At 41.0% G+C, this 23,053-nt stretch overlaps 2 protein-coding genes across 2 annotated transcripts in view; one reads left to right on the top strand and one right to left on the bottom strand.

The window, feature by feature from the left end:
- Positions 1–4,882: 4,882 nt before the first annotated feature.
- Positions 4,883–7,045, top strand: LOC149026256 (aldehyde oxidase GLOX-like). Its single transcript, XM_089146501.1, has one exon. It carries the CDS (start codon positions 4,955–4,957, stop codon positions 6,593–6,595), a length of 1,641 nt encoding a protein of 546 aa, XP_089002627.1. The 5' UTR covers positions 4,883–4,954; the 3' UTR covers positions 6,596–7,045.
- Positions 7,046–22,065: 15,020 nt separating this feature from the next.
- Positions 22,066–23,053, bottom strand: part of LOC149026254 (anaphase-promoting complex subunit 8-like) — a 37,974-nt gene continuing 36,986 nt past the window's right edge. Inside the window, exon 5 of the mRNA XM_089143278.1 lies at positions 22,066–22,158. The gene's annotated coding sequence lies outside the window, so the exon portion shown is untranslated. The remainder of the gene's footprint in view (positions 22,159–23,053) is intronic.

Raw genomic sequence — 23,053 nt, 5'->3', positions numbered from 1 at the left:
CTGGTTCATGCTTGGTTTGACCTTTGACTCCGGTCGGGATAAAAAGAATCGACTCGCTTATGAGCAAGCCGGGTCCAAGAGATAGCTTGCTGAGGAAGAAAACTAAATCAGCCACAAGCACGCCCTAATCCGACTTATGGATTAGGTTAATTACCCTAATGATGGCAGACACAACTTGGCAGCTGTGAGTTATCACTATTGAAGGGATAACCATCAAACAACCGTGAGGTTATCCTAGGAGTCCTCTACTAGTTCAAACTAGTAGAAGTCTATCGCTTAACGGATCTAACTGTTAGGATCCAGCGACTATCCGAAGAAGGCTCAAATACATCCAACGAAGAAGATTCGAAGGTACACTTTATATAAACATCACCTACCTACAAGGTAAAGGGAGATCCATACACACACATTTGGACGTAAATACTCAGATGCTTATGATCTAAATCGTATCCTAGTTATTCATTCCTTAGCTTTATGCTTCTAGCAGAGCCGTTTATGATTAATTAATCAACTGACTTAGCCTTCGGAGGTGGACTCCCGACCCCAGCTGTAAAATCCAGCTTTTACCTAACCTTGACCAGACCCGGTCATTGTTGTGTTCGTAGGTCCGAAGACCCGAAGTGGTGGTAGGAGGGACTTGTGGGCCCTGCTGGTTGAGGACGTGGTGTCGGAACTCCAGTACATGGACATTGATGATGCTGCTCCTTCCTTGAGCACATTATCAGTGTTAAGTTAGAATCTGCACACTGATGAAGAGTGAGACAGTTGAGATATCAAACGGACTTCTGTGCATAATCCGAAGGTACTCCCTAAAACTAGACCTCTTGAGTGAACTGTAGGAGAAAACCCCATGCAATTTGACCTTGTATAGCCCTCCAAGTCCACACCTAAAGTTGCTGAACTATTCTGTAAAATTCTGCAGAAACATGTATTGGTCGATACTATCGACCAAATGTATTGACCAACAGGTTTGCTGAACCCAGGTTTAAAGATTCTCTGGAATATTCTTTTTTAATTATTTATTCCTCAAGACTGGAGCCCTATTCTAGCGTTTTCAACATCTGGGAACGTGGGAGAGCCTCTCAAGAACTTCTCAAAAAGCCAGCTTGCTGTCCGAAATCTTTTTGGTCGATGCTTGTTGGTCGATACTATCGACCAAATGTATCGACCAACAGAGTTGCTGTCAGCAACTTTTGCCTAGTTCTGATTCGTTTGATCTCCGATTGTTCTAAATTCTTCTCTAACCTTTCATATATGATTGTTTAGGGTTTTAAGACTATTTGGGCCACTTGCTTGTGATCTTGGTCCATTCTCTTCTCCAATTCAAGGTAAGGGTAGTTAGCGGTATGATTACCTAGGACATGAAATTTTGACTTGGTATTCCTAACCTGGTGAACATGGTTTCTATTTCATATTCTTATGATGTTAGACTTGCTACATATGTCTTTCAACAGTAGCTTTGTGTTTACATTAATTTTATCTCAATGTCTTATCATATTTATCAATTTCAATATATGATGAACTATGTCAATGTCATGAATCAAATGTTTACTATGATGGTTGTATTTTATGAATTGATATGATGGACTTGGGCATCTGATTGCTTAAGTATAACTTGGGATTGAGGAGTACCCTACTGGTGCTTCTATCCTTGGACATCGGAGGGAATAGTATGGGATGTTCTCCGAAGGTGTCCATCAACGCTTTCCCGGGTTATTGGATGACATACATAGGACTTGTCTAGATGTATGGCTAGGATGTCCCTATCATATCAGACCCGATTCGGAAGGGCATTGAGACCGAACAACCCGTGGTAGTAGTGTGGAATTGTGGGCGCTCAAGACCAGTATCCACTCCGTGAGAGGACATAAATTGCATTACGGTTACCCGAAAGGGACCATTTATTGGTAGGGTTGCAAATGGCTAGACTTGGGCTCACGGGCACTCAAGACCGGTGAAATGATCCGTGAGAGGGACATGAGAGCTTCTTGTCTACCATTTGTGGATGACCAATAGGGTTGATGAGTCCGGTGGGTAATATCCGTGACTCTAGTGTGAAGGATACCGGAAAGGATCCCGAGAGGGAAGGAATGGACATATCTAGAACTGACATGATAAAGTAGATGACTTGCATTGGGCTAGGCTTCACCTTGACATGCGCCAATACTTATACCAAATGGTGATGTGAGAGAGTGGTGACCGAAACCCCAACCTTGGATTTGTCTGAGAGGGATGCAGGACCCAATTTCCCCCGGTGATGAGTGACTGAGACTACCTAAAGAAGTATGGTGCTATGACTTAAAGCATGTCTACCATAGATGACCAGCATACTTAGAATAGAATCGTATTGCATTATATGCTTCATATCATCTGCATCATGTTATGATTTTCTTGTGGCTTATGTGTCGTGGAATAACTTCCTTGCTGAGTTCTTTTGGAACTCATTCCTTTTCTGTTGCAATATTTTGTTAGGCTACTCTACAGGTGATTACTCTGATGGCACACTCCCTGAGGCGGACCCGGATACCTCATACTACTATCGGAGGCTAGCTACAATGAAGACTTCCGTGACGGTACCGAAGCAGATCCTTCGGCGTATCAGGGTTAGCCCTGAGATAGTATGGGAGCAGTCATGTTGGGTCTCCATGGTCTTCACCTTTGAAGAGGACATATTTACCCACCCCCCTCTTTTGTGACAATAAAACTTTGGAGAATTGTAATAACTTATATTTTTACTTCATGACTTGTAAGTTTAGGTTATCAGTGTTGATCTCTTTCCTACTTATCTGAAGGAGTGGATTCCGCCCATGGCCTTCTTAATTTATCAAATTTGATATTTACTTCCGCACTCTGATTATGTCTGGTATCTCATTTCTGAATTTTATGATTATCCATTGTTAGTTTATTATTATTATTTGTTCATGATTGTATTATCGTCGATGTGGATGATGTGGTCCCTGAACTATGGATCTTCGGGGCTGTGGATCACATCCCGGGTATGCCAGATAGGGTACCGGCTGGGTGGATGTGACACCAGCGGTCGGGCCACATTTGACACTTTGTTTTGCAAGTCATATTTAGGAGATCTAAGGGCTGAGCAGATTTTGGACGCATCACTTGCATAGTTAGATCTTAGTAGCATTCATATTTCTGCATACTATCCATATCATTTCTATGTGCATTCGTGGATTGTATCAACATATATATGAGAATTGTTTGTTCCTTACTGAGTTCATCAGAACTCATTCCTTTCATTGCATTTATAATATGAGCTGTACAAATTGTGACACAGCATCAGAAATTAGAGAGGATCCGTTTGGGTCCAGTTTTAGCTATGAAAAAGGCTTGGCACTGTCAGTGGGAGATGAAGATGGCTTATACGAAGTTTCCTGCGGATGCTTGGAGTACGCTTATAGCTCCCATTGATAGCAGAAGAAGCCAGATTGCCAGGATATTTGAGGAGCGTATAGATGAAGACTGGAGGACCCCCCCCCTTCATTGTTATTCATAAGAAATATTATTTAAATCAAGAAAAAGAAACTAAAAAGAAAATTATTTAGTTTATTCTTTTTGCTTCCGCTGAATTCGATTTTACTTTGACTCTTGATTTTCTTTCCTTTGTTTTGTTCATTGATTTTATCGGAGTATTTGGACTCCTGTAACCTTTTGATATATAATTGCACTTATTATTGCTATTGATTGTCTATACTTGTGTTTATTATTATTGATGGGTAAAACCGTTGATCCTGTAATGGTTCACACCCACGGGTTGTCGGCGGATAACTTAAACAGGCTGGTGGGGTGTGAAATTAGTGCTCTCCTTGCATTAATTAAGTTGGATCTCAACATTACTCAATTAGCTCTCTCTTAATTAACTAAATATGAGAAATTAAATCAAGTAAATAATGATAAATGCATGCTTATCAATAGTCTTCATTGTTCCCGTGCTACTAGAGAATGATAAATGCATGCTCAAAGAAGCCACCATTTGAATAAAAAAAAGGTCCACCCTGATTTAAAAAAAAAAAAATTAATAACCTTCCACCTTAATGATTTCAAGTATATATTTTCATGTGATAAATATCAATAAGGCATAAAAAAATGTAATTGAATCTTATCAAATTTAATAGTAGAGATTCTATGAGCATTTAGCCAAACAATTTACGTAGCCGTTCAATCATCACATTTCCAATAAATAATTATTTTGAAATTTCTTTTTTTAAATTTTGAATATTTTTCCACAGCTTTGATTATCTTGGGAAGGTTCTAAAACTGTTGGTGACAATAATCCACACTTCCATGTTGTCACTATCTCCAATTGTTTCAGGTTCCATCTCATCATCCCACGTGGTGGGCCCCACTTAAGTGACAACTGTGGGACCAGACTCGGCTGCGGACCTGTGGTCCTTATTCCTCACCTCACCACCTTCACTCCAAACACTGCCTTCGTTACCGACTAAATCCTGACCTTCCATTTATTTCCATAAGTAATATTCATTTCTTAAAAAATAAAAAACCATAAAGATACACTTTTGCCTAGGGCCCACAGTCGGTTGTCGTGCACTCGTTGTGGGCCCGAAGGCGTGATGAAAAGCTCATCAACATCGCCGTTCTCACTGATAAATGGTTGGTTTTATGTCAGCTTTGTCATCCTAGTGGGACCCATTATCCTAACGCTTGTCTTTTTCTGTTTTTTTTTTTGGGTAAACCTAACGCTTCCCTTTCACTCTCCCATTATTGGCTTTTTTTGCCCTTTTTCGGATAATTTTTTATTGCCCTTCATTTTCACATAAACTTTTTTTTTTTTTTTCAAAATTCTTATGGAAACTCCTTGATTATTCTTCGTTACCTTCTGTAATACGATTCCCCACACTGATGCCGCCCCACTGACTTCCACTAGTCTCTTATGTGATCTCTTCTCTCTCAATCTTCTCTGAGTTCAGTTCTGACTCTAATGGCTTCTACTTCTTCTTCTTCAAGCACAACACGACTCGTCTCTCTCTTCATCGCTTCGTTACATTTTTATTTACATGTAACCATCACTCGTGCAGACCTCCCCGGCACGTGGGAGCTTCTCGTCTCCAACGCCGGCATCTCTTCCATGCACACAGCCGTCACTCACTACGGCACCGTAATCCTCCTCGACCGGACCAACATCGGTCCATCCCGGAGAATGTTGCGTAAGGGCCATTGCCGGTTCGACCCCAACGATCGAGTCCTTCAACGCGACTGTTATGCTCATTCTGTGCTCTTCGATCCTTCCACCAACCAAATCCGACCGTTGATGATCCTCACCGACACTTGGTGTTCTTCCGGTCAATTCCTCCCCGATGGCACACTCTTGCAAACCGGTGGTGATTTAGACGGTTTAAAGAAGATTCGGAAGTTCGTTCCGTGCCGAGCCGACCACTTCTGTGACTGGGAAGAGCTTGAAGACGTCGAGCTTAACACGGGCCGGTGGTATGCGACGAACCAAATTCTTCCTGAGGGTTCAATTATCATCATCGGCGGTCGAGCCGCCAATAACATAGAATTCTATCCTCCTAAACGCGAAGGAACTGTAGAGTTACCGTTTCTTGCTGACGTGGAAGACAAGCAGATGGACAATCTCTACCCTTACGTCCACCTCCTTCCCAACGGTCACCTCTTCATCTTTGCAAACAACAAGGCCATAGAGTACGATTACGCAATAAACGCCGTCGTACGCGATTATCCACCGTTGGATGGTGGGCCCCGCAATTATCCTTCGGGTGGATCATCGGTGATGCTTGCACTCCAAGGTGACTACTCCACTGCCGAGATTGTAGTCTGTGGTGGAGCCCAGTTCGGTGCTTTCATGCTAAGGAGCACAGGCACCCCAGCGCACGGTAGCTGCGGGCGTATCGTAGCAACAGATCCTGAACCCAATTGGGAAATGGAAGACATGGCCTTTGGTCGGATTATGGGCGACATGGTCATGTTACCAACCGGTGAAGTGTTGATCATCAACGGTGCTCAGGCAGGAACACAAGGCTTTGAGATGGCATCGAACCCGTGTTTATATCCACTCTTGTACCGGCCGGACCAACCTGTCGGATTACGGTTCATGACATTAAACCCTGGTTCAGTTCCAAGAATGTATCATTCGACGGCGAATCTGTTACCGGACGGAAGAGTGCTACTCGCCGGAAGTAACCCCCATTACTTCTACAAGTTTGACGCTGAATTCCCGACGGAATTAAGAATTGAAGCTTTCTCGCCGGAATATTTGTCGGCGGACCGTGCGAATCTCCGACCGGTAATCGAAGGAGTTCCGGAGAAGATTCGTTATGGTGAGGGTTTCGATGTGGTGGTATCCGTTCCATTGACAGTTGTGGAAAAGATGGAGTTGAATCTCGGAAGCGCTCCCTTCGCCACACATTCGTTCTCACAAGGTCAACGATTGGTCAAGTTAACAGTGACACCCGCGGTGCCGGAATCGGTCGGTGGAGGGCGGTATAGAATATCGTGTACGGCTCCGATTAACGCTAAGGTTGCTCCACCCGGGTATTACATGGCATTTGTGGTTAATCAAGGAGTGCCAAGTGTCGCTAAGTGGGTACAAGTGATATCTTGATTACGTTTGTATTGGGTCATGCCACGTTTGAGCGTACGTGGATGTAGGGTTCAGACACGTGGTTGTGAGAGCCGTGAGAGGTCTTGATCGTTCTGCCATGTGTCAGGTATATGGAGGACCGTAGCTAATGGCAATTGGTTCACTCACTCTCTAAGATTGAGGTTACGAATAACGCGAGGATCGCATTAAGTTTGGCGATCTGATGCTTATGTATTTTATAGTTTTTAAAGTTGACAAAACTAATTTTCGGCCACTTTTGGTTGATAAAGAAATAACCAAAATCAATAGTCTTTATGATTGTATCCTTTGCAAAGACATTAACTTTGAACTTTTTACATGAGGATTGTAACAGAGTTGGTTGGATCGCGCTTGTTAAAACCACAACTCTAATTTTAAATTTCCCTGTTCAAACACTAATTTATAGAGTCGAATTGCTTGGCTAGACTAAACGTTTAACCTTAACCTTAAATTTGATCTTGATTCTAACTATAATTTCACATTATTGTCTTATTTTTTTCTCAACAAAAAATAAATAAAAAAACTAGGTGATAGGGTCGATTAACAAATTTCTGTCAAACACTTAATTTTTATCCAAATCATGTTTAGGCTCACACTAGTTTCGAGCCATCAAGGCTTAACTTGCACCTTAATTTACATTTAATGTACCTTTGCAAATAAATGTCTTCTATCTTGTCCTTTTGGTTTACCATCCTAGTATCCTACTGTATCGTTGGCTTGTAATTCAAAAAGCATTCACCCAAGTTCTACTCGAAAAATAATTACATCTAAATTTGCAATGGGTTCCAGTTAACTAGGTTTTCAAAACCCCGACCTTAGCCTTGATGTTGAATACCTTAAACCGACCTTGATCTACCATGGTTGTCCCTAACTGGGTTGGGTGATTGGGTCAACCTTAATTGTTCAGATCCTGATTCATTTTAAAGGGCTGGGCCCGGGCCTTGACCCTGAACTAGAGCATGACACTAACTCTAACCTTTTACCATAAAGCAATACTACAACCCTAAGCAAATGAAACCATCATCTTGGTAATAAATTCATGATTAACCCTATGATGCGATTCCAATTACTATTTTGCCATTAAGTCTAGCATTTTAACAATTGATCAAGTCGGGTTGCTACATGTTGCTGCAAAAATCCTCCTCGTCCACCAAGATTCGCTGGCTTGCACAAACGAACTCGACCGTGTTGATCGAGATCCATCTCTGACGAGCAAGTTAGCAAGAGATCAATAAGGAGAAATAAACGGCAAGCTCTCTGAATTCAGGAATGGCTTTCCTTACCTGCTTCTTGTCCTCGGATTTGTTTACATAGATTCTAAGAAGTTTACCTGCCCTTTAGTGATTGAGTCCTGCTCGGACTCTTGCTAATGAGTTTGTTCCGGACTCATCTTATCTGGGGAATCACTTGACCTTATCTGTTCGGTAGTTTGTTGTGATTAGAATTCTGATCGTTCTTGATAACTGATCTCCGTATTAGTCCGTTATGGTCGAAGCATCCATCAATTGTACTTGATTGGTTCATTAGATTGGGTGTTGGTCAAACCAAACCGTGGTTGGTCCATTTTAAATATTTGATGTCTGTTACCAGCAATAGGAGCCATTAGTGTGGTCCAAACCTGTGTACTGGTTGCACTACTAGTCATAACCTTTTCAAATGACTTTCGTAGCTGAACCATATAGGGAGGTGTCCTCCGTATCGGAACACGGGTTCTCTTCCATACCTGTAAAAGCATCTAAAAATCATATCCCCCGAAGGGTAAGCTCATCTATTTGCAGACACACATTAAGATAAATCACCATACTCCTCTAGGTAGGTCTCAGATCACCCTTCCCTCAACCTTCCCGGTCTTTTGGGTTCTCTGCGGTAATTGGTTCAAGGCATCCTTCTCGGACATTTCATGGCTGGGGTTAAAGTCAACACTATCTCTCGCCACCATTGGTATGAGTATTGGTGTGTTCCAGGGTTAAACTTAGCCAAATGCAAGTCATCTACTGAGTCACATTTACCTTAGGGTTAGTTACGTCCATTCCTCACTTCCTGCGATCATTTCCAATACCTTTCCCGCTAGAGTCTCCGTCTCCTTCCCGGCCACGTAGACTCTTAACCCTATTGGCCATCCACACATAATAAACGGGAAGCTCTCGTGTCCTCTCATGCTTCCCGCAATATCAAGCACCCACGAGCCCAAGTCTACTACGTGCAACCCTACCAATGAATGACCCCCACAATATAATTCATGTCCTCTCATGGGTTAGTTATCGGTCTTGAGCGCCCACAAATTCCCATTGCTACCACGGGTCACTTGGTCTCAATTCCCCTACCGATATGGTTAGATATGATAGGCTTTTCCTTAGTCAAGCACTTCTAAACCAATCCTAGGTATATCAACCAGTAGTCAGGGAATGCACCAAGGGGCACTATAGGAAGCGTCTCATACCACCTCCACTGGTGTCCAAAGACAAAAACGACAAAAGGGCATTTTCATTCCACAACCACAACCTAGGCAATCACATCACATCATGATTCCATGAATATCACAACACAGTCCATCTCACGATTACATCATTCATAATCAATTTCAGTATGTAAATCACATTATGAATACCCTACTATAATTACAGAATTGAAACAATATATAAAAGAACACTAAACAATAGCTTATCATAAGTAAACAAAATTTAACAAAGCACATAATGAAAATTGTCAATTGTGAGTGAATGTATTCACCTTGTATCCAACTTCGTAGAGGAAAGTTGCTGTCAGCAGCACCCTTGGTCGATTGTCCCTTGGTTGACGACATCGACCTAGCAAGATCGACCAAGCATATTGTGTACAAACAGTAACTCCCAACTTTGGTCGGAAACTCTTCGAAACACATCTGAACACTCCGTAATTAACAGGAAAATTCTAAAACAACATACTAAGACTATCTATGATGATCTAACCTTTTAAAAAGACCATTGGAATAGAATTCCAATAAATCATCTATTTGGCCTAAACTGTGGATCTTCACGGAAAGGCTAGAATGAATGGAGATTCATTCTAAAGGATAGAAAATAGTAGATCATATATAGAAAACTACTTAGGAACATATCTAACATAGATTAGAATAGAAAACTATAGTAAGAGAAGATTATGGCATCATGCTAGATCAAAACATAGAAAAACACCATATGGCTTCAAGGAAAACATAGAGGGTTTTATTCCCAGATTGACACTGAGAGGGGGGGTGAATCAGTGTCTTCAAAAATTCACTTCAATGTGAAGCTTCTTTAATCTTGAAACAAGATTAATTAGAACATTCTCGTAGCTATCAACTGCACAAGGACACGTCCACCACACACCACTATGTGGCTGGGTCTACCAGATAGTGTACCACCACTCTGCAATCAAGGCACTCCAATATGTGCAACAAAGAAAAATAAACAAAAACGCAATGCACCAGAGTTTACGTGGTTCGGCCAAATTACCTGCATCCACGAAGTAATACCCTACCTAGGGTTTCGTATATTACTCAATACACTCCTAGATATTTTGACTGCTACAACAGTCCAGGAACACCAATCCCTGTTATAGTCTAAAATGCAATTCAGACAAGGGCACCAACCCCAACCCCTAGACAAGCTCCAACTTGCTAGGTCACAATGTAAACCAATAATTCAAGTTCCCCAAATTACATTCATGAGCTAGATTCTTCATCATTAAACATAACCTAGAAAATAATAGACAATCACTTGTGAATACGGGTTACCTCAACTTGTGTAAGATGCATGATAACAATACTTGTTTCTCTTTTTCTCCAACTCTTTTTTTTCTTTCTCTTTTCAATCTTTTTCAGTTTTCTCTCTTTACAAAAACCATACAACCATGTTCCCTTCTTTTCTTTTGCTGCTTCTTCTTCCTTCTCTTTCACTTTCTTTCTTGTTCAGCAAAACAAAAGACTTCTTATTCCCAAGCTTCAGATCTCCAAAGCCAACCAACGTCTTCTGGTTCGACCTCCACGCTATTCCCAAGCTCCTCAAAACGGCCTTACTCTTCTGCTGGAGTTTGCTTTCCTTTTATAGATTAATTTAACTCAGAGTTTGAATCAAACTCAGAGTTCCTATCTGACTTAAACAAGGAGTGTTTTAACGTACAAATCGGACTAACTTCGAGATCTCCAATGAACAATCCCACCATTGGATTTGAAGATCAAGAAGTCGTGAAGCTCTCCTCAAAATTTCGGCTCAATCAGACACTGGCTGACCATCCGATGAAGAGGTTGATCAAAACTGGACTCAGAGTTTGAATCAAACTCAGAGTTCCTATCTGACTTAAACAAGGAGTGTTTTGACGTACAAATCGGACTAACTTATAGATCTCCAATGAACAATACCACCGTTGGATTTGAAGATCAAGAAGTCGTGAAGCTCTCCTCAAAAAATCAGCTCAATCGGACACTGGATGACCATTCGATGAAGAGGTTGATCAAAACTGGACAGAGACCCTCAAAAACGGGATTCTTGAGTTTTCTTTATTTGAATTGGATTCTTTCTCTTGGAACCTTTTTTTGTGTTGCTGTACCATATCAAAGCCCACTTAAGTTGCCAACAATGACAACACCTTCATTTTAGGCCAATGGAACAACAGAGGGAATGGGGATTCACTTTAAGACAAAGGAGATCAGAGGTTGGGTCATTACAGTAGAGTGATACCTTCTTCACAATCAAAACAACTAGAAGATACAGTAGAGAGAGTAGATCTAAGAAGAATAAGATTGAATACTTACCTTGTAGAAGAGAAATTAAAGGAGGAATCCTTGCTTAGATGCTTGGGGATTTTCCTTGGCTTGAGGAGGAGGCTTTAGGGTTCTTCCCACATTCTCCAATAGTAAATAGGCAAAGTATTTAGGTTTAGATCGAGGTTGCATATATATAGAGATCCAAAATCTAAAACTTCCAAAATTAGAACAATCTGTCAAGAGCTGCCTTGGTTGATGGTACTTGGTCGATGGGATCAACCAAGGGAGGATAGACCAGACAGTCCCCCTTCGCAGCTTGCTGAATTTTGGATCTCAAAGGCCAAAACCAACACTTGGGTCCTCAACCAACTTAAGGAAGGGTCTTCCCTGACTTCCTAGGACCTTCAAAAGATAACAACACTGAACTCAAGGTCCAACTTCCAAGTCAAACTTCATTCAAGTCACTTCTTCTTCCAAAACAAATAGGGTCTTCGGATTATGGTTAGGTGGGATTTCACATTTAGTATCTCAAAGGTCATTGCATCTATGCCGTTGATGGATACTTTATCTGATCTGTTGAATTAGGACCGAATGGAAGGTATATATTTCTTCCTTCCTTCATTTTACTTACTTCTTTGTGTTTTCTGCAAACTCTGCAACCTTGAAATTTTAGTCATCTCACATTTTGCTTTGTTGAAGACTTCCTTCAAGTGAATCTCCATTTGAATCAGTAAGTTGATCCGTCCTTGTTTTATTCACTCCTTTCGTATTGTTGTGATCATACATGTCTTAACATGCTTTTCTTTGTTTTATTTTCTGTTTGTTGTCTTTTTCTGCTATGCTCCTTGTTCATTACTCTTGCTTTGGTGCTTGTTTTTCTCTCTTCTCATTGTAGTCTTAAGATAACCATGGTCTTAGTTAAGAGAGTAAAGACAGTGGTTTCTAAACCTAAGAAAATTTCTTCTAGTGAGAAACCCTCAGGTTCTGCAACAGTTACTGATTCAGAGAACGACCAACTGAGAGAAACGAAGGCTCATATGAGTGACCAGTCCGAAGACTTTTCCTTATCATTTTTTGGTCGTGACTGTCACACCCCACCCGCCCGTCTCGGTTATCCGCCAGACAACCCGTGGGAGTGAACCGTCACAGGATCCATGGTCTTACCCATCAATAATAATAAACACAAGTATAGACAATCAAGAGCAAGAATAAGAGCAATAGTTAATAAAAAGGTTACAGGAGTCCAAATACTCCACTAAATATCCAAGAAAGAATCAAAGGAAAGAATCAATAATCAAATGTAATACCGAGTTCAGCGGAAGCAAAATAAATAAACTAAATAATCCTCTTTCCGGTTTTCTTTTCTAAATCTAAAAACTGGTTTTCTAAATTAACAAGTAAAGGGGGTCCTCCAATCTTTCTCCATATGAAGGGCAAATTGCTTGGCAACCTGTTTCCTCCGCCCATCAAATGGTGCTAAAAGCGCACACCAAGCATCTTCAGGAGTCTTCATGCTCTGCAAGTTCATGTACCACTGTCTGTGCCACATCAGCTTCATACGAGAAGGTTCTTTCATACGAATCATCTCCAACTTCCGACGTTGTGCCATCATCTGTACAACTCATATTAATATATACAATGAAAGGAATGAGTTCTGACAAACTCAGTAAGGAATAGACAATTCTCATATATATGTCAATACAATCCACGAATGCATACATGAAATGATATGGATGATATGCAGAAATATGAATGCTACTAAGATCTAACTATGCAAGTCTCTAACAGCTGACATGCTTTAAGATATACACCAGCCCTCCTCTGGGTAGGTCTAGTCACTCTGATCCGGCAAGGATTGGTTACCTCTGTAAGAATCCTGGGCAAAAGGGTAAGTCCACACTTGGCTCTCAAACCATGGCTGGGGATAAGTCAACACTCTCTCACCACGACCATTGGCAATGAGTACTGGCGCATGTCGGGGTTTCTAATCCAATGCAAGTCATAATGGTAACATACTATATGAAGCCCAGATACTTCCCCTATGGCACCAACCAACTCGGTTTAGTATCCTTCGCAACCTAGGAGTGAGAACCCTCACAGACTGGCTACCGCTGTTGGACTCCACTCCTTAACCCTATGGTCATCCACATATTATTGGGCGGATGCTCTCATGACTCCTCACGACACTCTATCTGCTCCTTGGACGTCCATGAGCCCAACTGTAAAATCCAGCTTTTACCTAACCTTGACCCGACCCGGTCATTGTTATGTTTATAGGTCCGAAGATCCGAAGTGGTGGTAGAAGGGACTTATGGGCCCTACTGGTTGATGACGTAATGTCGGAACTCCAGTTTATGGACATTGATGATGCTGCTCCTTCCTTGAGCACATTACCAGTGTTAAGTTAGAATCTGCGCACTGATGAAGAGTGAGACAGTTGAGATATCAAATGGACTCCGGTGCAAAATCCGAAGGTACTCCCTAAAACTAGACCTCTTGAGTGAACTGTAGGAGAAAACCTCATGCAATTTGACCTTATATAGCCCTCCAAGTCCGCACCTAAAGTTGCTGAACTATTCTGTAAAATTCTGCAGAAACTGTTTTGGTCGATACTATTGGTTGATACTATCGACCAAATGTATCGACCAACAAGTTTGCTGAACCCAGATTTAAAGATTTTTGGAATATTCTTTTCTATTTATTTATTCCTCGAGACTGGAGCCCTATTCTCGCGTTTTTAACATCTGGGAACGTGGGAGAGCCTCCCAAGAACTCCTCCTTGATAGTGGTGAAGCATCTTCTTCATCAATCATTGCCAACCACTCTTTCCTACTTTCTTGTTCCACTTTAAAGGTATGACACTCTCTCTCCTAATCACTTTCTCACTCATCTTTCCTCTATTTCACTATTGGGACCATGGCCAAGGTGCTGCAACCTTGCATACACCTTGCCATGAACCTTCTAAACCCCATACAATGATGTTTTCACCGATATGACTATGATTGATTCACCTCATGATCATTAACTACACATTTCCATGATTTATTGCTTACCAACTTGCTTTATTTACCAAAACTGAGATGAAGCTCATGATTAACCTAATCTATACCTTGCATATGTGTTCCATGTTACTTCTAAATGATTCCCTACCTAATCCCCCATGTTTTCCCCTAATTTGCATTGAGATGTAGCCAATGCCATGACCTACAACTCTTAACCTTAATATGTCGATTTGGGAATTTCCAAATGGACCATTGGATTATGAAAATTTCTTGATAATTAGTGTCCCCATGTTGTGTTTATACTATCCTCCAAGTTTCGTGTCAATCCGAGACCCGGAAGACCAAATCTGGGCAAGAATCCAAAAAGCTAGCTTGCTGTCCTGGAATTGATTTGGTTGATACTATTGGTCGATACTATCGACCAAATGTATCGACCAATAGAGTTGCTGTCAGCAACTTTTGCCTAGTTCTGATTCGTTTGATCTCCAATTGTTCTGAATTCTTCTCTAACCTTTCATATATGCTTGTTTAGGGTTTTAAGACAATTTAGGCCACTTGCTTGTGATCTTGGACCATTCTCATCTCCGATTCAAGGTAAGGATAGTTATCGATATAATTACTTAGGATATGGGATTTTGACTTGGTGTTCCTAACCTAGTAAATATAGTTTCTATTTCATATTCTTATCATGTTAGACTTGCTACATATGTCTTTCACCAGTAGTTTTGTGTCTACATTATGTTATTTCAATGTCTTATCATGTTTATCAATTTCAATATATGATGACTTATGTCAATGTCATGAATTGAATGTTTATTATGATGTTGTATCTTGTGAACTGATATGATGAACTTGGGCATGTGGTTGCTTAAGTATAACTTGGGATTGAGGGGTACCCTACTGGTGCTTCTGTCCTTGGACATTGGAGGGAATAGTATGGGATGTTCTCCGAAGGTGTCCATCGACGCTTCCAGAGTTATTGAATGACATACATAGGACTTGTCTAGATGTATGGCTAGGATGTCCCTATCATATCAGACCCGATTCGAAGGGCATTGAGACCGAACAACCCGTGGTAGTGGTGTGGATTTGTGGGCGCTCAAGACCGGTATCCACTCCGTGAGAGGACATAAATTGCATTACGGTTACCCGAAAGTGGCCATTTATTGGTAGGGTTGCAAATGGCTAGACTTGGGCTCACGGGCACTCAAGACTGGTGAAATGATCCGTGAGAGGGACGTGAGAGCTTCCCGTTTACCATTTGTGGATGACCAATAGGGTTGATGAGTCCGGTGGGTAATATCCGTGACTCTAGTGTGAAGGATACCGGAAAGGATCCCGAGAGGGGAGGAATGGACATATCTAGAACTAACATGATAAAGTAGATGACTTGCATTGGGCTAGGCTTCACCTTGACATGCGCCAATACTTATACCAAATGGTGATGTGAGAGAGTGGTGACCGAAACCCCAACCTTGGATTTGTCTGAGAGGGATGCAGGACCCAATTTCCCCCCGGTGATGAGTGACTGAGACTACCTAAAGAAGTATGGTGCTATGACTTAAAGCATGTCTACCATAGATGACCAGCATACTTAGAATAGAATCGTATTGCATTATATGCTTCATATCATCTGCATCATGTTATGATTTTCTTGTGGCTTATGTGTCGTGGAATAACTTCCTTGCTGAGTTCTTTTGGAACTCATTCCTTTTCTGTTGCAATATTTTGTTAGGCTACTCTACAGGTGATTACTCTGATGGCACACTCCCTGAGGCGGACCCGGATACCTCATACTACTATCCGGAGGCTAGCTACACTGAAGACTTCGGTGACCATACCGAAGAAGATCACTCGGCGTACCAGGGTTAGCCCTGGAGTTGTATGGGAGCAGTCATGTTGGATCTCCATGATCCTCACCTTTGAGGAGGACATATCCATTGTGGAGGAGACTTATGAGTAGTTACCCCTTCTTTTTGTGACAGTTAAACTTAGAAGAATTGTAATAACTTTAACTTACCTTCATAACTTGAGACTTGTACTTAACTAAATTTTGACCTCACTTCCGCTTGGTGAAGGAGTGGATTCCGCCCACTGTCTTCTTATTTATCTGAGTTGATATTTATTTCCGCACTCTGATTATCCTTGATATCTTATTTCTGAATTCTATTTTATTGATTGTAGCTTAATATTGATTGTTCATGATTGTGTTATTGTCGATGTGGCTGATGTGGTCTCTGAACTATGGATCTTCGGGGCTGTGGATCACATCCCGGGTATGCCAGATAGGGTACCAGTTGGGTGGATGTGACACCAACCCTAACATATGCAACCCTACCATTGCATGACCAATAGTGGACCACTGAGTCTTCGCACGGGATTGGTTACCACTGTAGGATGAAACAGAGCCACGTCACCATTGTCACAGGTCACCCGGCTTCAATTCCCCTGCCGAAAGGGTAATAGCATGTGGGGTACCTAGCCATGCAATTCTAGACTCTCCTAGGTATGTCATCCAGTAATCATGATAGTGCTAGAGGCATCAGTGAGCATGTGTCCCATACCACAACCCTCTGATATCTCCTGGCAAGATATCCCAATGGAATACCCTTTCCATCACAATTACACTACATCACTCTTTATCATACCATGAACAGTTGTGCAACATCATAAAAGATGAAGTACATCAAGGAACACCACAAACAACAAGTATACAATAAGATTCACATGCTTTATACACTTACAACAAGTTACATGATCAAAGAATAGTAAATAGAACAGCTGAACCATCATGTATATTGTTGGGAAATGCCATGTCAGCATTTTCCACATCAGCCTCTATTGGTTTTGATGATAATAAGCATGAATTACTAATGGCTATATTGAGTTATGATGTTTTAGTTCAAGATGAGAACAAGTGGACCAACTCCAAGTCAAAGCCATATGCAAGTCAAAGCCAAGATCATGCCAAGACAGACATGAAGATGGACATGAAGTCTAAGTCAAGATGACCATGCCAAGATGGACATGAAGACCGTTGCACAAAATCAAGTTGAAGATCAAGTCGAAGATCAAGACTTAGGTTGAATTAGGGCTTAGGACACTCTCGCATACACATTCATGTAAATGCATCAATTATATGTAATTCATATTACTAGAGTGACCTAGGACATGTTAGTGAGGTGTACAATGCTTAGGGTTGACCAAAAAGTCCAAAAACCCAAGCCATGTCCTAGCCCCAACTTAAGTCAGCAAAATAGAGTTCAGACGGACAGCCGTCTGAGCAGACGGATGTCCGTCTGTACTGATAACTCTGTTTCTCAGAAAACAACAGAAGGCCAGACGGAATTTCCGTCTGGCAGACGGATGTCCGTCTGAGCCAGTCCAGGCCAAACAGATGTTCGTCTGGCCCAGATTTGACTATAACGGCTAGTTTAAAGAGAATATCCTCTACATCTGTTTGCAACGGATAATTTTGAGACAGATGACCGTCTGACCAGACGGACGTCCGTCTGGGCTGAAAAACAGGACAAAAATGTGTCCGTTTTCTATCTGTTGGGGATTGGGTTTTGGCACTCAAAGGTGCTCTATATAAACCCAATTCACCGCATTTGAGAGTAACAACACTCACACTTGATCACCCACCCCCCAAGTGATCCTAAAGCTCTCAAATTGCAAGAAAGCCTTGTGCTTTGCCTTTCACCTTCTCCCAACCTTGAAGAAATATACCAAGGTGTTTCTAAGCTTGTGGAAGCCAAGCTTGAGGTGATTGAAGGCGTCGGTGGTGCATACATTTCCATTTGAGCATACAACTCACATTGCATCACATTCACACAAGAGGTAAAGTGTCACACCTCTTAAGGTAACATCCTTCCTTTGTAACTGTTTCAATTCTAGTCTAGGTTGGTAGATTAGAATTGGTCATTGGGTGCTCTTGCCCATAAACAAAGATTGTTAAGGGGTGCTCTTGCCCTGCTTGTTAAACAAAGATTGTAAAGGGTTCTCTTGCCCCACAACAAAGATTATTGTAAGGGTTTGATCTCTACCCATTGTATTGAAAGAGAATCAATAGTGGAATACTCTCTTGAGGCCAAGAGAGGAGTGGACGTAGACTTGTATAGTCGAACCACTATAAATCTCATGTTGTGGTTGCTTGTATTGTTTAGTTTCATTTGAATTTTCAATTTACCGTGTATTTCCGCACAAACCAAAAAATTGGGACAATCCACTAGTTGCAACCTAATCACCCCCCCTCTAGGTTGCACCAACATATATGTAATTGCATATAAATATAAATGCATGTCCTTACCTGTAATTTAGTAGGAGTCCTTTAAATTGCAATCCAAATACAATTATAAAACTTTAAGTAGAAACAGAGGACACCTATATGCAAGGTTACTGTTGCTTGTATCTCAAGATATTACGCAAGTATACGTATCGCAATCAAGTAATAAATGATAAGTACAAAATCGATCCCACGGAGAATTATATCCTTAACTTTCAATGTAAAAATAAAATTGATTTAAATGAAATTAACAAGGTTGATTGGTATTTGTCTAACTAATTAACCAAATGACAGGTAAAGAAAACTAAGGAACTAAAATGTAGATTTGAGCAATGGAAGAAACTTAATGAGAGACAAGTGTGTTAGGAATCAAGTTTCCCTTCCCCTGAATTTTAAAACACAAATACTAAAGCAATACTACAACCCCAAGATAAATCAAGAACTTGGAATGAATGGCAATATGGTATTTTCCAATACACATAAGCTAGCATCCTAAATCAACATCAGCATATTCCTATGAAGAATTGAATTAAGAATGCAATTTAAACCCAATCCAATCAATGGTAATGTGAGGTAATTGGGTATTCCTACCCAACCTACTAATTAACACAACCTAATTAAAGATGATGCTAACTTACACCATTCAACAAACACCTAGACTTCATTAATTTTCCAATTAATGAAATCATAGCATTCATTCAAGAAAGATCATTCAAGAACTGAAATTAGTCAATATAACATGCTGAATTCATTAACAATAAAGTGGATTGCAATAAAACTAAAGAACACATGATTAGTTACATATCAAAATTCAGGTTTAGGTACTACTATCATCCCAACACAGCTAAGATTTAGCCCATAACAGAATTCAAATGCATAAAACCAAGTATAGTTGACATGAGACTAGAAAATAAGAAGATAGAGTTATAAAAACAAGAATAAACTAAGGCTTCAATGCTTCCACATGAGCTCCAAATTTTCTTCTTCAAAGAAATCAGCAACTCCAGCAGCTCCTTGCTTCCACAAGAGCTCCAGCTTTGGTTCTATCTTCCCTCCTCTCAGCCAAGTCTCTATTCCACACCTTGGTCGAATCTCCCCTCTTGTCCTCCTTGCCTCTCTTCTCTTTCTTCCATAAATGTCTTCAATCATTAGGTTAGATTCTGGCCATAGGATTAGAACTTTCCTCCTGAGATCAAGGGCTGAAAACCATCATGTATTTACAAGAATTTAGTCCACTTAAGTTAGCCCTTTTTGGTCAATTCCATTTGAATTGGATCTGAGAATATTCTGCTCCGTTGTTGTAGCAATGCAGCAACAACTCTACAACAAAGTTAGAGGACATGTTCTTCTATTATGAATCTTCACCTACATGTTCAAGAGAAAGAGAAACAGTCAAATTCATCTATAAAAAGAAGGGAAATTCATGCAATGGTGACAAAAATGAACTAAACAAAATGCAACATGTTAAGACTAAATAAGACAACACCTAATGAATACTATCACTAAAACAAAGACAAAATACTCCTAAATCAAGCCATCTCAAGTATAAAAGTTATAAATCTTAACTCTATTTCATAGAGTTATCAGTTACAAGAATGTTTAAGAGTCAAGAGTCAAAACAAATCCAAAATCAAACCTACACAGTCACTGGAAACCAGCCGGTTGCTTGTGCCGGTTGCTTAAGTTAAGCGACCTCCACAAGCAACCGCCCCTGTTTCAGACAGTTTCCAACTCTGAAAATCAGACTTTTGATCATCTGATTTCAATATGTTTTGGGATGATCTTAGTCCGAATTTCAAACTTAATAGGTCTAGAACAAAGGGGTAACAAGAAACCCTAAAATTAACAAAGATCAACCACCCAAATCATTCCCCTTGATTAGATCCATCCATTAACAAATGCAGGGATTCATTTCTGGACATGATCTCATCAAGAACATTGGAAAGAGAGCTACAACTAATCAATTGGGTAACCACTAACAAAATGGGGATGGGTTCATATCAATTAGAGGTTAAAAAGAAGAGAATAGCAGATGGAGATTCATTACCATAACTAGAATCACCAAGAATAGAAAGGAAAATGTTCTAGATCACTAACAGCACTTCGCCCACCTTCCAGCACGTTTCCACTGCCGCCTAATCGCCCAAAATAGCAATCCCGAACATAATAATGCGTTAATAGGGCGAGGGATGCTATTTATAATGAACAAGGGGCAAAATAGGGCATTTTCCTGCAAGCAGAAAGTGGTGGTCGCTTGGTTTAATCAACCTCCACTAGCAACCACCCCCAAGTATATTGCTATACAAGAGTGCTTTGCTCAGGGGGTTGAAACCCAAACACAACCTAGCCCTAATGAAGACATGGGGGAGGTCTTACTTTCATTCCGAACATCTCCAAACACCACTTGCCTTCTACCAGAGATCCAACTTCCCAGTAAGGTAGGTTCTTCAACAAGAGAATCCAGATCCATGGGTTTTGGATATGGATCATGGACTTCTATCCAGACATTCCACAAAATTAATCTGACTAGACCTTCGGGTTCTCGGACCTGCAATACGGATTCCGGATTAGAAATATGGGGGTTGTTACAGTGACCAACCAAGAAATGACGAGGAAGTATCCAGACTAGAAATTCGACCACTACCTTCAGAGCACCACGACCAAAAACGGACTACCTTGAGTGCTCAGGCTCGTTTCAAAGTTGAGAGAAAAAGGTGGAAGGATAGTTTATCCCTTGCAGAGTATAAGTTAGAACAAAACAAAGATCTAACCCCTAACCACATAAACTATGTGATCTGACTATTTCAAGTCCATGATTCCAACCTTCCAATATGACCGAAGAAAGATTGGATTATATTCATCATACGTACGAGATCCCTTCCGAATACATTCTCCGCGTTCCTTTGTCTAATGAGAGAGCTAACACTCCCCAACCAACGGAATTTTCTATCTACGAAGATGCTTTCAAAAGGGTTTTCGGCTTCCCGTCCAAACATTGTTCAAAGAAATTTTGATACATTTCCAAATGTGCCCGGGTATGCTAGTGCCAAATAGCTGGCGCAATGTTATCTATTTTTGGGGTTTTTGCCAAGGTAAGGAGGTTAGAGTCCGACCATCCCTTGCTGTCACACCCCACCCAGCCGGATCCGGCCATACCCTAATACTCGTGGGGGTGATACACCGTAGGACCTAGGTTCAGTGACAATTCCATACAACACAGGATATAGCATAATTAAAAGGACAAGAATAAATCAAGTTCTAATAATAAGTTATTAAATCTGAATTATCAAAAGGTTACAATCATCCATTATCTAAAGTTAATCAAAATGGACATCAGAGTTTGAAGGAAGCATAGATTGTCATAGCGGAATTTAAACTAAACTGATTCCCTAATGGAATCCAACCTCATAAGAACAATCTTTGCCCGGGCATGAAGCTCCATGCAAGTCTGCATCTTCTTCAGTCACTCCTTCAAGAAAGCTTGCCGGCGACGAATCCTCCACTTGGAAGGAGTCCTCATAACCTGCAGAATATTCTAATAGAAACAGACATATAAAAAGGAATGAGTTCAACAGAACTCAGTGAGGTCAACTCAACATCTTACCAGACATGCGTCCACAAGATTCCACATCATATCATGCATTCGTACACAAGATTCCATATCATATCATGCATTCGTACACAATATCCCACACCACACACATAGCTTGAGTATCGATAATGTAATTAATGATAGTAATATGATGTATGAATGATTATGATATTATGCTCCTAAATCTATCATGAGGTCTCTATGGTAGACACGCATTAAGTTTGTACACCAATCTCCTTTGGGCGGTCTCAATCACTCTCCCTCAACAAGAGACGTCTATTGGGTTCTCCGTGGTTGTTGGGTAAAGTCCTGTCAAGCCATGGTTGGAGTATAGGTCACCACTCTCTCACATCACCGTTTGGTATGAGATTGACGCGTGTCAAGGATAATCCTAGCCCAGTGCAAAGTCATACGGTCTCATACTACATATGGTCCGGATATCTCCCCTAATGCCTAGTGCCCTTTTGGTTCAATACCTTTCCACCTATGAATGGAATCCTCAACAGGAGGCATCTGTTGGATCACATTCCTTAACCCAGTGGTCATCCACATATAATGGACATGATGCTCTCCATGTCCTCTCACGGATCATTTCACCGGTCTTGAGTGCCAAGGAGCCCTTATCTATTATATGCAACCCTACCTCTCTATGATGATAGTGGGCCTGCTTGACACTCAGGACCCAGCCACTAACATCACGGGTTAACCGGCTTCAATACCCCTGCCGGAAGGGTAGTAGTACTCATGAGGTTACCTAGCCAAACACTTCTAGACACTTAGCATTCATGTACTTAAGTCTAGATGCATACTCATGTAAGTTCACTAAGGTAATGGGCGA

Source organism: Hakea prostrata, chromosome 2 (assembly GCF_041222555.1).
Source record: "Hakea prostrata isolate BN-2017 chromosome 2, UWA_Hpros_2, whole genome shotgun sequence".
Lineage (NCBI taxonomy): Eukaryota > Viridiplantae > Streptophyta > Magnoliopsida > Proteales > Proteaceae > Hakea > Hakea prostrata.
This window is presented reverse-complemented; position numbering and strand designations above follow the sequence as displayed.

Bases quoted from the DNA above. Each gene is read 5' to 3' on its own strand.
- LOC149026256 (XM_089146501.1), top strand. From the start codon at position 4,955: ATGGCTTCTACTTCTTCTTCTTCAAGCACAACACGACTCGTCTCTCTC.